This window comes from Crocodylus siamensis, chromosome 3 (genome assembly GCF_052110815.1).
Source record: "Crocodylus siamensis isolate JL-2025a chromosome 3, ASM5211081v1, whole genome shotgun sequence".
NCBI classification, from domain to species: domain Eukaryota; kingdom Metazoa; phylum Chordata; order Crocodylia; family Crocodylidae; genus Crocodylus; species Crocodylus siamensis.
In genome coordinates, this window is record NC_143397.1 from 37,686,779 (window position 1) to 37,700,259 (window position 13,481).

A 13,481-nucleotide genomic window follows, 5' to 3' on the forward strand; every position below is an offset into this window, starting at 1 on the left:
TGTATACGGATTAGAAATACAGTTGAAATAAGAAATTGTGGCAGAGAAAGAAGCAGTGAGGCTGAGTAAGAGGAACATGAACATTTTTTTTTAAATGGTACAGTTTAAAACTCCCTTTTCTAGATAAACAAGTCATCTTGATATATTGTTTATATTGTGGCAGTGTCCCTCCTGGGCTCTGAATTTTACAAGCATAAAGGAGCAGCTATGTCAGTGGTGAACAGCATACAGTGTTTGAAGACCAAGAGAAAGCGATGTGAGGCTATGCACAAGTAAAAGGATTACGGCAGTGGTAGCTATCACCTCTGTCTTTAAGTTACGTTATCTAAGGATCCTGCCACACGTTGCACTTAAGGTATGATTAACCAGTTAATTATGTCTTAAGTTGTAACCTGGCCACATTAAAGCAATTAATGGTGTAATAAAACAAGGAACAAACTACAAAGTTATTCCACAAAAAATGTGGAATAAGTGTGTGGCTGGTTCCTATGGCACTGTTAATCAAATGTGGGGCTAGCTGTGCCCCTGTGGCTGGGAGGCCCATCAGCTGACATGGGCTTCCAGCCTTGGGGGTTGCAATATGCGCCCCCTGAGGCTGGGAGCCCAGGACAGGTCAGGGGGCATCATATGCATCTGCAGCTGGGAGCCTCATCAGCTTCAGGCTCTCAGCTGTAGGAACTTACTACTTACCAGTGCAGGGGGAGCCTGGGATTTCAGTCCCAGGCTCCCCCTGCACTGGTAACAAGGTGTGATGGGATCTGATACTTGATCCCACAATCACGCCTCCTGCCTTGCACATGTGGCCTGGCAGGAGTGCGATTCTGTGGATTGCATATCAGATCCTATCCCACCTTTACTTGCATGTCTAGCAGGGGCTTAAATGACACATTTAATTTTTCCTATCATCCCTGACTATACCTTCCATTCCAATGTACTTATGACTCTGTTTCTCAACATACGACCATCAAAAAAACTAGGGGTGACTGGTGCCTCCTGAGTCTGGGGGGGGCACAATTTGTGGGCAGAACCAGGGGTGGGCCAAAAGCTCCATATCCACTCCTATACTTCTGTGCCATGGCTTAGTGCTGTCCCCCACGCCCCCCCCCCCAATGCTGCTGGCTTGCATGGCAAAAAACCTGCCCCATCCTGAGTGGGGCTGATCTTGGGGGAGGGGGGAGGGGGCACTTGTTTTTGTGAAAAAAAACAAAACCTCAAGTTTTTGGCATTGTATGGAAGCTGTTTTTTAATAATAATAAAAAGTATGCATAGCATCCAGCCATCTATTGGTAAAACATAAAATATCAAAATAATTTTATTTGAACATATATTTGGGATGGACTGCATATTAAAAACATTGTGAAGCTGAGCCTGTGGGCATACTGTTTAACAGCTGTTAAGAGAACAAAGTTGTTTTGGATTAGGACTGTTGTCTTGCATACCTATAACTATTTTGAATTGTACATTATGTATCACATGGAAAAAATTACTGTATGCATTGTAGCTGGAAAATAAAATAAACTAAAAGCTGTAATTTGTGTGTATTTGTTTTTCTAAGAAGCAATAGCAAGACGCACAAGTATAAACCTGGCTAAGTAGAGTTCATGATTAAAAAGAGTGTATGTAGGTCAAGTGGTCTGCAGCTTTACTTGAAGAAAAGCCTGATTCTTGGTGTGTTCTTTTTTTTATTTTTGAACTGTTTTTAGTATGCTTTGTTTTGTGTTGAGTAGCAGGGGCATGTTAAAGACATTGAAGAAAACTGTATGTAGTTTTTGGGTATTTCAAATTGATCTGTCATCCTACTGGAAAACTATTTCTGTGTTCTATTTGTTGTGCATCTATTATGGCATCTTAATTTCTACTATCACAGCAACTAATATGTTTTTATGGTGTCTTAGTAAATATTAGCATTTGCCAGTATGCTGAATTAATAAATTAGCATATTTTTGAGCTCTAAATAAAATTTCAGCATGGTTACAGGTATATGTTATCAACAATAGTGTAGCATTCATATTCTAGGTATCCAAAAGCTCTTTAAAAAAGCACTGTCTGCTGTGTCTTGAGGTATTTCTCGTATTGTCAACAGAATATTTTTCTCTATCTTTTTTCTAAAAGATCAGTACAGGGAGTAGGGCCTATGTGTGCTGGAGACCTTATGTTGAATTTCTTTCCAAGAAATGATTTCTCCAGGCTGTGCTAAACTTCACTGTTCAAAAAGTAAAAATTATGAAAACATCATAATCAACAGAGCATAAAAATAAATTCCTTTTTAAAAAACATTTTTCTTTTTTTTAATTCTGCCTACCTACAGGCAAGCCAACAAGACCAACTGTCATGTAAGATTTCATTCAAAGGCTTGTGCTGTACTATGTTCCAGGTAGCATTCATCATATGGAGACAAATTTACTACTAGGATTGGTATCTTGCAAACTGCTATAGTAGCCACAGATGCTGAAGTAGGGCGCTTAATCCAGAGGGTCATCAGTAGCAAAAGTGACAACTACAGTAGAGCTGAAATTAGTGAAGACTGGAGCAAACTAAAAGAACAAGAAGGAAAGATAATGTCTTGCTGTATTATTGTCAGTAGTTAAAAAACGCAAAGTGATCACCTGTCAAACCCATCAGTTTGTTGAAAAAAATGTGTGCATGTGCCTTGGGGGTGGGGGTAGATCCTAGTTGGCCTGGAGATTGAGTGTGTAATAGGAACATTCAGTTAAATCTGAGATACCTCAAAATAAACTAGTGATCTTTCTAGCAGTCTTAATATATACAGGATTGAGATCATTTCATATGAAGAGAATTATTATTTCACGAGATGAGCAATAAGTAGATGATCTTTGCGATCAGGAATCTGTAGTCTGATGCAGAAAGATCTTTTGCTTTCTGGCTATGAGAGCATGCAAAAAGAAGTTACTTTCTGTTACACACCTACTAACCCCAATCATATGTCAAGATTAAGCTCTTTAAAGACATGGATTTTGCTAACCTCTTGAAATATTCTTAAAGTAATCTCTGAATCCAGTTGTTTTTGCTCCTCTTTCATGCATCCCCAAAACAGTTTTTGAAGATGGATTCCAGAAGGAAAAATTAATTGAATATGAAAATCTGTGATCACCATCATGGAGCGCAATGAGATGAAATTATCAGACCTGATTCCTGCAGTCCCCTTCACGGAGTACAGTGGAGCAGAAGGCTTCCTTTACATAATGTAGCATGACAGATCCATGCAAAAGGCCTACGGTATAGATGTGCTAGGCAGGCATACCCTTTGAGCTCCCTTCTTTTGGAAGGAAATTCTTTGATTTGGTCTTCCCTTAGAGGCCCCTTACTGCCTAATATCTCTTCTGTGTCTGGCCTACTGTTTCACCATTTTATAAGGCTGGACAGTTTTTCACTATGGACCAGTCAAGGTTTAACTTGGTATCACTATTGAAGGGAAACATGGCTACTTTCTCAAGCAAGCAGATTTTATTTCTAAGTGGGGGGGACTCACCCAGAAGAGTGGGCTTTTTATCATGAAGGCCCTTTGCAAGCAGCCAAGTCCAGGACAGTATTGTTTTGTTTCTTTCTTTTGGACAAATAAACTCAGAAATAGCACTATGGTAATTGAAAGTAGATAAACAAGCAAATATAAACCATTGTCTGACACAGTGCTTCCATAGGCCTTTACTGTCTGAGCCCCCAAGGTCTGGAATAGACTGCCACCCAAGGTGGTTCAAGCACCTACTTTGAATGCCTTCAAGAGACATTTGGGTGTTTATCTTGCCGGGATCCTATGGCCCCTGCTAACTTCCTGCCCCTGGAGCAGGGGGCTGGACTCAAAGATCTTCTGAGGTCCCTTCCAGCCCTAATGTCTATGAAATCTATAAGGAATGTTAAAATGGGTGGATAGTAAGTATTGCATGCATAGTGCCTCTCAAGCTAAAAATGCCTTGTGTTAATAAGGAAGAAAGAACTGAAAAAGTGTTTTAAATATTTCATACAGGAACATGGAGCTTTGTTCTTTGGGATCAGACAAATCAGTTCAGTGAAAAAAGTAAGCAATTCACCGGAGTTGGAAAAATCAGTTTATAAGCTTGTCTCTTGCCAGATAGCTTTGGAAGGAGCATGGGTCATCTGGCAAATTGAAGCTGCCCACCCAGAGCAATGGGAGAAAATGCTTTTTTTGCACGTGGTAGCTGGGATGAAGTCAGAGTCGGTATCTGCTTTGTTGCCTCAGAACTATATGCAAGTGTCTCACAGGGCCCTATCTGGAATTAGGTCCCTGTTTGGTACCTAGCATTTTGTTTGAGAGCAAAGATCCACTTACAACTTTGCTCAAGCATGGCCACTGGATATTGGCCAGAATGGAACCTCAGCTGAACTATGTAAACATTTTGAGGAATAACTTTATGCGAGACACAGGCGAGTTTTGTAGGCAGTACATAACTGCATGCTTGGGACAGACTTAGGCAAGTTTTTGAATGAGAAAGCCTTTTTGAAAGTTGAATAACTATTCCAACAATGCAGGTGATCCAGTAAAAGATTACCCTAAAGAAAATTCTTGCCTTTTACATGATTTGTGGACCATCATGGCTGCAACGTCACTCCAGCACTACCAGGAACCATTTTATCCATTCCCAGTTTCAAAAAGGCATGGGAAAGCCACAGTATGAATTAAATCATCCAACATATATACTATATTAGAATGTTGTAACTGGGTTTCTGTCCTACTGTAACCTCAGAGGGTGAAGGACAGCAGAGCTGGGCCTTGCCTCTGTTAGGGTAGATATTTTGGACTTGTTCCTGAAGCATTCCTCTTTTACTGTCCTCACAAAGTTCTTCTGTTCTGCAGATGCATTACAGCTTTTTTTTCTCTTAACTGTAACCAGAGCCGTCTCTAGAGGTGTGTGTGGCCCAGGGCATATCAACCTGGGGATGGGTTGGCGAGCGACCGGAGCCAGCACTGGTGGCAGAGCCAGCAGCTCTCAGCAGCGCCTATACAGCACTGACTGCAGAGCCCCCAAAGTGTAGGGCCTGGGGTGGTCACCCTGATTCGCAACCCCCACCTCCCCCCAGGGACGGCCTTGACTGTAACCACAAGCACTTGATTTTTACCTTGCTCTCTGGAGCTATCTATAAGGTTAAGGTAGAAATAACATTTGCCTTAGGGGAAAAAGAAAATATTCTTACCTGTTTTTGAACATTTTTTTTCTCATTAAAAAAAAGGCAAACATAGAGATGGATATAGTTCTGGATGTGCACATACATGAACTAAACCATAGAGCAGTGTTTCCTAACCGGTATGCTACAGTACACTGTTGTGCTGTCGGGCATGTCCAGGTGTGCTGTGGCATTTTGGGCTGGAGCCATGCTCCCCGCCTGCTGCTGCTGAGGACAGGCAGATGGGGAGCGTGGCTCCAGCCCAAAATGTCATCCGGCTGGCTGTGCACACCCCCCTTCCCTTCCCGGTTGGTGTCTGGCTGGACGTGTGCCACCCTCTTCCCCCCTGTCCCCCGCATCCAGTGTGCCGCGGTGCTTATTTAGGTAAGTGTGCTGTGGGGTAAAAAAGGTTGGGAAACACTGCCATAGAGAAGTCACAGTTCCAGCTCACCATTGAGACAAATGCATTATTCAGAGCAGAGCTGGAATTAGAGGTCACTAGTATAATTTTTAAAAGACTAGTCTAGGGCACTCATTTTGTTTAACATTTTCATTAGTGATCCTAAGTTCAGGGTTGTCCCACTGGTGGCCCATGGGTCACATGTTGCTTACAAGGGATTAAGTTGCAGCCCCCTGGCTTCTGCCTGGTTATTACTTCCTCCATCACTCTGGTTGCAACAGCAGCATGAGCCTCTGGTTTTCCCTCCCTTTTCCAGCTAGCACTTCTAGCCTCCAATCCAGAGAGGCCAGGCAGCATAACACAACACGAGGAGCTGAGGGTGACTATGGGTCTACACATGAGAGGCGAGGGAATGAAGTGGTGTGTGAGGAATAGCACCTGCATGGTTCAAAGGTGGGGGGTACCTGCAAGGGCACAAGTTGCAGCAGTGGGCATGGGAAATCATGCTCATGCACCCACATTGCAGTGGGGCTGTTGGGAGTCAAGGGATTGTATTTGTGTGTTTGTGCAGTTTAGCAGTAGTGTCCATATGGCCTGGTGTTCTGTGGTTCAGTTGGTGCAGCCCCTAAGGTATATGATACCCCCAAGGGCTTAAATTTGGACTACTCTACTAAACTGTTTTAACCCAAAGTTGAAAGGGCTCATCAATACAGAGAGGATCAGAACAGGATAATGGAGGAGGTGCCTGAGTTTGAGGACTGAAGTAAAGAAATGTGAGGGAAATTAAGGACGTAAAATGCAAAAGACTTAAGTTCTGCTGGAGGCTATGAGCTCATTTGGTAGAAGATAAATGCTGGAAAAATACATGTGTAGTAGTTTAACACTAGAAGACTGAGCCACCTATGTGATGTAGCTATGTGTGACCAATGTGATCTTAGGCAAGATATTATGAGTAGAGTTAAGGAAGTATCAGGAACAGCCAGCAAGTCATGCCTGATCAACTTAATTTCATTCTGTGACAAGGTGACAGGAAGAAAGCAGTAGATGTGATGTACCTTGATTTTAGCAAGGCTTTTGACACAGGCTCCCATGACATTCTTATTAATAAACTAAAGAAATACAGATAGACAGAAGTACTGTAAGGTGAATACGAAACTGATTGGATAATAATGCTTAACAAGTAGTCATTAATGGCTCAAAGTCTAGGTGAAAGGAGGTATCAAGTTGAGTTCCCCAGGAATCTGTCCTGGGTCTGGTATTGTTCGACATCTTCCTTAATGATAAGAATGACGGGAATGAGTGCATGCTTAGTACACTTGTGGATGGCACCAAGTTGGATGGAGTTGCAGACAAGAATGTCTGAGATGATCTAGTTGGGGATGGTCCTGCTTTGGGAAGGGGGTTGGAATAGATGACCTCGTGAGGTCCCTTCCAACCTTAATTTTCTATGATTTTGTAACAGGATTTACAGTGACCTGAAAAAAACTGGAGAATGGTCCACAATCAGTCAGATTAAATTCAACAAATTCAAGGTCCTGCTCTTAGAAGAGAATAATAGCATACACTAATACAGCCTGGGGGATAATAGGTTAGGTTGAAGTACTGCAGAGAAGGATGTGGGGGGTTACTGTTAACCACTAGCTGAGTGTAAGTCAACAGTGTGATCTTGTTGCAAAAAAGGCCAGTAGCATGCTACGTTGTATTGGTAGAAGTATTACGTGCTAATCAAGGGAAGTAATCCTTCTGCTCTATTTGTAGATGCCTTATCTAGAATACTGAGTCTGGTTTTGAGCCCCACACTTCAAGAAGGATGTGGCTGGATTAGAAAAAGTCCAGTTTAGAACAACAGAAATGATTAGGGTTGAGGGAAACCGTGACTTACGAAGACAGGCTGAAAGAGCTAGGGTGATTTAATCTTTAGAAGAGAAGACTGAGTGGGAGATTTGGTAAGTCTTCAAATCATCTGAAGGATGATTATAGAGGGAAGGAGACTGGCTGTTTCCTGGGCTGCATGGGGCAGGACTGTGTAGGATCTGTGGCTTCAAGTTGCAGCAGGTGAAATTTAGGTTAGACATTAGGAAGAATTTTCTTATTATGCACATGGGTAAGTATTAGAAAAGGTTACCTAGAGAGGTTGTAGAGTCTCCATCCTTTGACATTTTCAAAATCTGGTTAGACAGACTCTTAACTGGAATGGTTTAGTCAGAGATGATCCTGTCTTGAACAGGGGGCTAGACTGGTGCCTCCCAAGGTCCCTTCCAGCCCTACTTTTTATGATTCTGAGTATTACAGATATAGTACAAGGCACTGATAAAGTAATATGTAAAATACTGTGTTCCATTTTGATCATTCAGTAAAGAGAGAAGTCACTGTAACAAGTGCAAAATAGGATACTGTGGTGATTTGCTTAGGAAGGCAAAATGCTAACATATTGCAGGCAGGTATATTCTAGGGTAACCATTATAGAGGGATAAGAACAATTTAAAATAAAGGACACAAGGACAAATGAGTGAAAATCAGTCTTAAATAATATTAAGTTAAAAATCAAAATGTCTGTGACTATCCAAGGAGTAAGATTTTAAACAGTCTTTCAGCAGGATCACTTCAAGTAAAAAACCCTGCCTGATTTCAAGATGAAGCTTGATAAATTCATGAAAGGATGTATATAACCACATTCCCTTGGATATTAGAGGATTACATTCATTGACCCAGGAGGTCCCTCTCAGTCCTACATTCTTGTGTAATTTAGGAAAGTAGAATTGAATTACATTGTCTATGGAAGTTATTTTACCAGTGGGGAGCTTGAGAAGGCTGGTGATTCTCCTGTTGCTAGTGACTGACAGATGTGGTTCTCAAAGTGTGAGCAGGGGGAAATACCAATTACAACACCTTTAGAGAGATTACTGAATGGTAATTTTCAAGGAAGTACAGATCAGTTTTTCTTTGGAAACTATACTTGTTGTTCAAGGAAATAAAGGGTGGGAGTAGAGAGAGGCACAGGGCTGATTAGCATTTAAGAGGGAAGCACATCAAAAAGGCAGTGACTGAATAACTGGAGAAGTAGGAAAAATCACAAGAAGACGGCATTATGAATGCCAGTGGTGCAGAATTTCAAGTGTGGGGGAAAGAGTTGGTGTCAGAAGCCCAAGCAGATGAAGGAGGAGAATGATGGGAGTAGAGGCCTATAGATTTAACTACAGATCCATCCTAACGGTGTCAACTCTGCAGGGCTAATAGAGGCAAAAGATACTGAGCATTGATTTTTATCTCTAGTTCAGCGGATACAGTTTTAGAAACTCTCAAACAATTGGTGTATGGAATAAGAAGGAATCATTTTTATGTAATCACATCTGGGACTAGTGCATTAATAACATGGAGTATGTATTCTATGGAGGGAAAGCTTTATCCATTAGCTTAACAGTGAAAAGAATGGAAAGAAAATCAAGTGCCCTGAATATGGTAGCTTCCTTTAGTCTTCTTTAAAAGGGCATTTAAGAATTGAGAACCAAGAAGTGATTTTTCTTTTCTTTTTCTTTTTTCTGCAGTTTACAAGATGACCGAATTCGAATAGAAAGAATGAAAAACGTTCATTTTGAATACAGCCATGCTTTCCAGCTGATTACTGATTTTTATGCAAGAGAAGCGCTTGACATCACAGGTACATCGTTCAGAAAGTATTTGAAATTGATATTCCTAGTTAGCTTTTATAAGGACAAATAAAGAACCAGGTGCTTTGTGGTATTTCTTTATCCTTTTAACAGAAATGTTCATTTTTCTCCCATAACTGTGAACATGACCTTTTATAAAAACTTTCAGTTAATGTATTTGCTTTATTAGCCTTTTTCATTCCTGTTCATATTTGCTACCACAAAAAAATTCTGTATGATTATGTTAGCGTTCTAAAATACGTGGTGGGGCCTTTATTTTTTTATTGGAAGATCTAATATAATTGTTTAACTCCTTTGGGGAAGGAAGAAATTGAGTCAAGATCAATGACTGTTTGAATTGGCTCCTTTCTGTACCTTTAGGGAAGACTGTGTATCATTCAAGGCTCGATAATATTACTGCTGAATCTGTCAGGGTTTTTTCTATATGCCATAAACATCAATTAAATGGGTTTATGACTTCATAAATCTTTCTGTTTAACCATGATTAGATGTTCCCAGGGTTGTTTTTAAAGGGAGACTAAATAATGGAGGTTTGGTATAGTCATCATTTACCTCATTCCCATCACTAATTTAGAATGCATGTGCTTATCTTAGCAGGAAATAGAATGTTTCAGTCCCCCCCCCCCCAAATGTTAATACAGATTCTTTGCAAATTACCCTTCTTTTCCACCCTTGCTTATGCATCAAGTCATATTTCAGGAAACATTTTTTTTGTTTGATGGTAATTGTATGTTTTTCCATTGGTATTTTGTATGTAATGATTGCCAGGATTCCTACTTGCCATGCATTGCTATGCTTAGTGTGTGATACTCTTTAAAAGTTTATTATTTTACAGAAATGGGTGTTTTGCTTGCGCTTTTCAGGACCTAGTTTTCACTCTGAAGTGTCGTGAGACCAGAGTTCAAACTCTGGTTTTGTCATGGATGTGCAGTATCTCTAACTGATCAGCCTCCTGTGTTTAAAAGCATTTTCCTTGAGCTTTTTGACATGAACATTTTATTAAGAAAAACAGATGTTGAGTCTGCCAATATTTGTTCTAATTTATCTACAGAGCTTATTGGGCTTCAGAAGTCCAGTTAGGCTCCGGAGTGGGGAGAGATGTGCGGGTGAAAGCCCGCCGCTCCCCTGAAGCCCCCCAGATACCCCCCATCAGCTGTGGAACCCCCCGCCAACCCCCAGCACAGCCAGAGGCAAGCGGGGCCTGTGGTGGGAGGGGGTTAACCCCTCACTGAGAGGGAAGAGGTGGCTACGTGGAGCTGGGCCAGGTCAAGCCCCACCCAGGCCCCTACTTTGCCCAGCCTCCCAGGGAGCCACGCGAACAGGCTGCGCAAACAGGCGCGCTTGCCTGCTGGCGCGTGAGTTAGCATGGAGTTCGCGCAGGAGGGTGCGCAGGAGGGCCTGAGACCCTCCCCCAGGGGGGACAGTCCCAGCCATAGCCAGCCCACCAGAGGCATGACACGGATGGGCACACGTTGCACCCCAAGGGTCCCCTTGGGCTCTGCAGCCCTCCCCTTGGGTACCTTAGAGATGGCCACCCAGACGGAGCCCATGGTTCTGGGCTCCATGCAGACGGAGCCCCTGGCTCTTGGCTGCGGGGGCTGCCTTTCCCTTTTTCAGGCTCTGGGGTCTGGGGGCATGGCCACCTCCCTGTGTGGGGTCTGCTCCCTTTTGGCGTCTCTGGCACGCCAGCTGGAGGAGCTCCAGGCCATGGTCCAGAGACTGCACGCCATCAGGGACTGTGAGCAAGAGATCAACTCCTACTGCCAGGCCCTTCTACCCCAGGAGCCAGAGGGTAGACCACCGTCTCCCGCCGGGACAAAGGAGGACTCTGGGACCTCCCACTCTTTCCAGTCAGGGACATGGACCAAGGTGGTCAAGGGCCCTAAGGCTCGCCGCACCAAGGACCCTGCCCCACCAGAGCTTAGCAACAGGTACGCACCTCTTGCTGCTCCAGCAGAACCTGCTGAGTTGCCAGCTCCCACAGGCAGCACAGGCTCAACTGCAGCTACCGCCCCTGCTTTCCCCAAGACAAAACATAAGGTGTTTGTTGTGGGAGACTCCATCCTGAGGGGGACTGAGGGGGCAATCTGCCGCCCAACTCCTTAGTCTGGGAAGTCTGCTGCTTCCTGCGGGCCCGCATCTGGGACATTGCGGAGAAGATCCCAAAGCTCCTCCAGCCCGCAGACCACTATCCTCTGCTCCTTATTCATGTGTGCACCAATGACACGGCTTGGAGCACTCCCAGCAAGGTCATGAGGCACTACAGGGATTTGGGAGTGGGGCTAAAGGGTCTGGGGGCACGGGTGGTATTCTTGTCGATCCTCCCAGTCTCCGGCCTATGGGCTGAGGAGGGAGAGGAGGATCCACGTAGTCAACCAAAGACTGCGGTGCTGGTGTCATTGGGAAGGCTTTGGCCCGCTCTTTGGCGAGAGAGGCAGTGAGCTGCTGGGAAGACATGGCTTCCACCTCTCTCTTCTGGGGTGGAGGCTTTTCTCAGCCAGACTGGCTGACCTACTCCACTGGGCTTTAAACTAAGCCCGTTGGGGGACTACTGCCACTGCTGGCCTGCTGAGCAATCCTTGCAAAGCCAGCAGGCCACAGCACTTAAGGGAGCCCACCCTTGGCACAGCCATGGTACAATCTCTGGGCAAGGCAAGAGTCCCCTAGGGGACACTTGCCTGCCTGTACACAAATGCCAGCAGCTTGGGGAATAAACAGGAGGAGCTCATCCTCCTGCTCAGTGCAAATAATTATGATGTCATTGGGATAACGGAGACCTGGTGGGACCACACCCATGACTGGACCTCAGGTGTAGATGACTATACCCTGTACAGGAGGGATCATGTAGATAAAAGGGGCGGGGGTGTAGCTCTCTATGTGAAGGAAAGCTACATGTCCCTGCAAGCTGATATTGGCAACCAGGGTAAACAGCTGGAGACCCTCTGGGTTAAAATCCATGGGGAATACGGCACAGGAGACACAACAGTGGGAGTCTACTACAGACTTCCCACCCAAAGTCCTGAGCTTGACCCGGAGTTCGCCCGGAAACTGGCTGAGGCCGCATGCTCCAGGACCATGGTTGTCATGGGTTACTTCAGTTACCTGGACATCTCGTGGGAGGATCACTCAGCAAAATCCAAGCAGTCGCAAAGCTTCCTCTCGTATGTGGATGACCTCTACCTGACTCAAGAAGTCTATGGGCGAACAAGAGGCAAAGCGCTGCTTGACCTGGTACTGGCTACAGGGGATGACCTAATCGGCGACCTAATGATCAATGGGAAGCTGGGTGACAGTGACCACGAGCTGATCACCTTCACCACCTGCTGTAAAGCTGGCAAGTTAGCAACGCGGAAGTCCTTGACTTCAGAAAAGCTGACTTTGACAAGCTCAGGAGGCTTGTCAGTCAGGCCCTAAGGGACCATGACCCCTGGGAGAGGGGAGTTCAAGAAGAGTAGTTGCTCCTCAAGGAAGCGATCCTCAATGCACAAGCTAAGTCTGTTCCATCTTGGAGGAAAGGCAGCAAGAGGGCACAGCAGCCGCACTGGCTCTCCAGGGACCTAGCAGACCTCCTGAGGCTAAAAAGAAAGACCTACAAAGGATGGAAGATGGGATTTACCTCCAAGGAGGAATATTCTGCACTGGTCTGGTACTGCAGGGAGCAAACCAGGAAAGCCAAGGCTGCAACTGAACTCCCACTAGCTTCGAGCATCAAGGACAATAAGAAGTCCTTTTTCAGATATGTGGGGAGCCAGAGGAAAGCAAGGGCAAAGTTGGACCCCTGCTGAACCAGACGGGGCAACTGACGCCCAGGAAAAAGCCAGCCTCTTAAATGGATAGTTTGTGTCGGTCTTTCATCAGTCCCATGGGATGCCCATGCCCGCTACAGGACAGGGAGGTCTGGGTGAGGAAGTTCCCCTGTCCTCCATTAATGCTGACCTTGTGAAGGAACATCTTGAGAAGCTGGATACCTTCAAGTCAGCCGGCCCTGACAATCTACCCCTCAGGGTACTCAAGGAGCTGGCGAGCATCATAGCCCAGCCTCTGGGACGGATCTTTGAAAACTCTTGGTGCTCTGGTGTAATGCCCAAAGACTGGAAGAAGGCCAATGTGGTGCCTATCTTCAAGAAAGGGAGGAAAGTGGATCTGGCAAACTATAGGCCCATCAGCCTGACTTCTATCCCAGGGAAGATTTTAGAAAAGTTTATTAAAGAGGCCATCCTTAATGGACTGGCCATTGCCAACATCCTGAGGGATAGCCAGCATGGGTTTGTTGC

At 44.6% G+C, this 13,481-nt stretch overlaps 1 protein-coding gene across 2 annotated transcripts in view; it reads left to right on the top strand.

The window, feature by feature from the left end:
* The window catches only part of MSH3 (mutS homolog 3), a 220,391-nt gene that overhangs the window by 63,773 nt on the left and 143,137 nt on the right, over positions 1–13,481 (top strand). For both annotated transcript variants that reach the window (XM_090038175.1, XM_090038174.1), the window contains exon 9: positions 9,085–9,197. In XM_090038175.1, the coding sequence (XP_089894301.1) occupies positions 9,085–9,197 (113 nt within the window). The remainder of the gene's footprint in view (positions 1–9,084; positions 9,198–13,481) is intronic.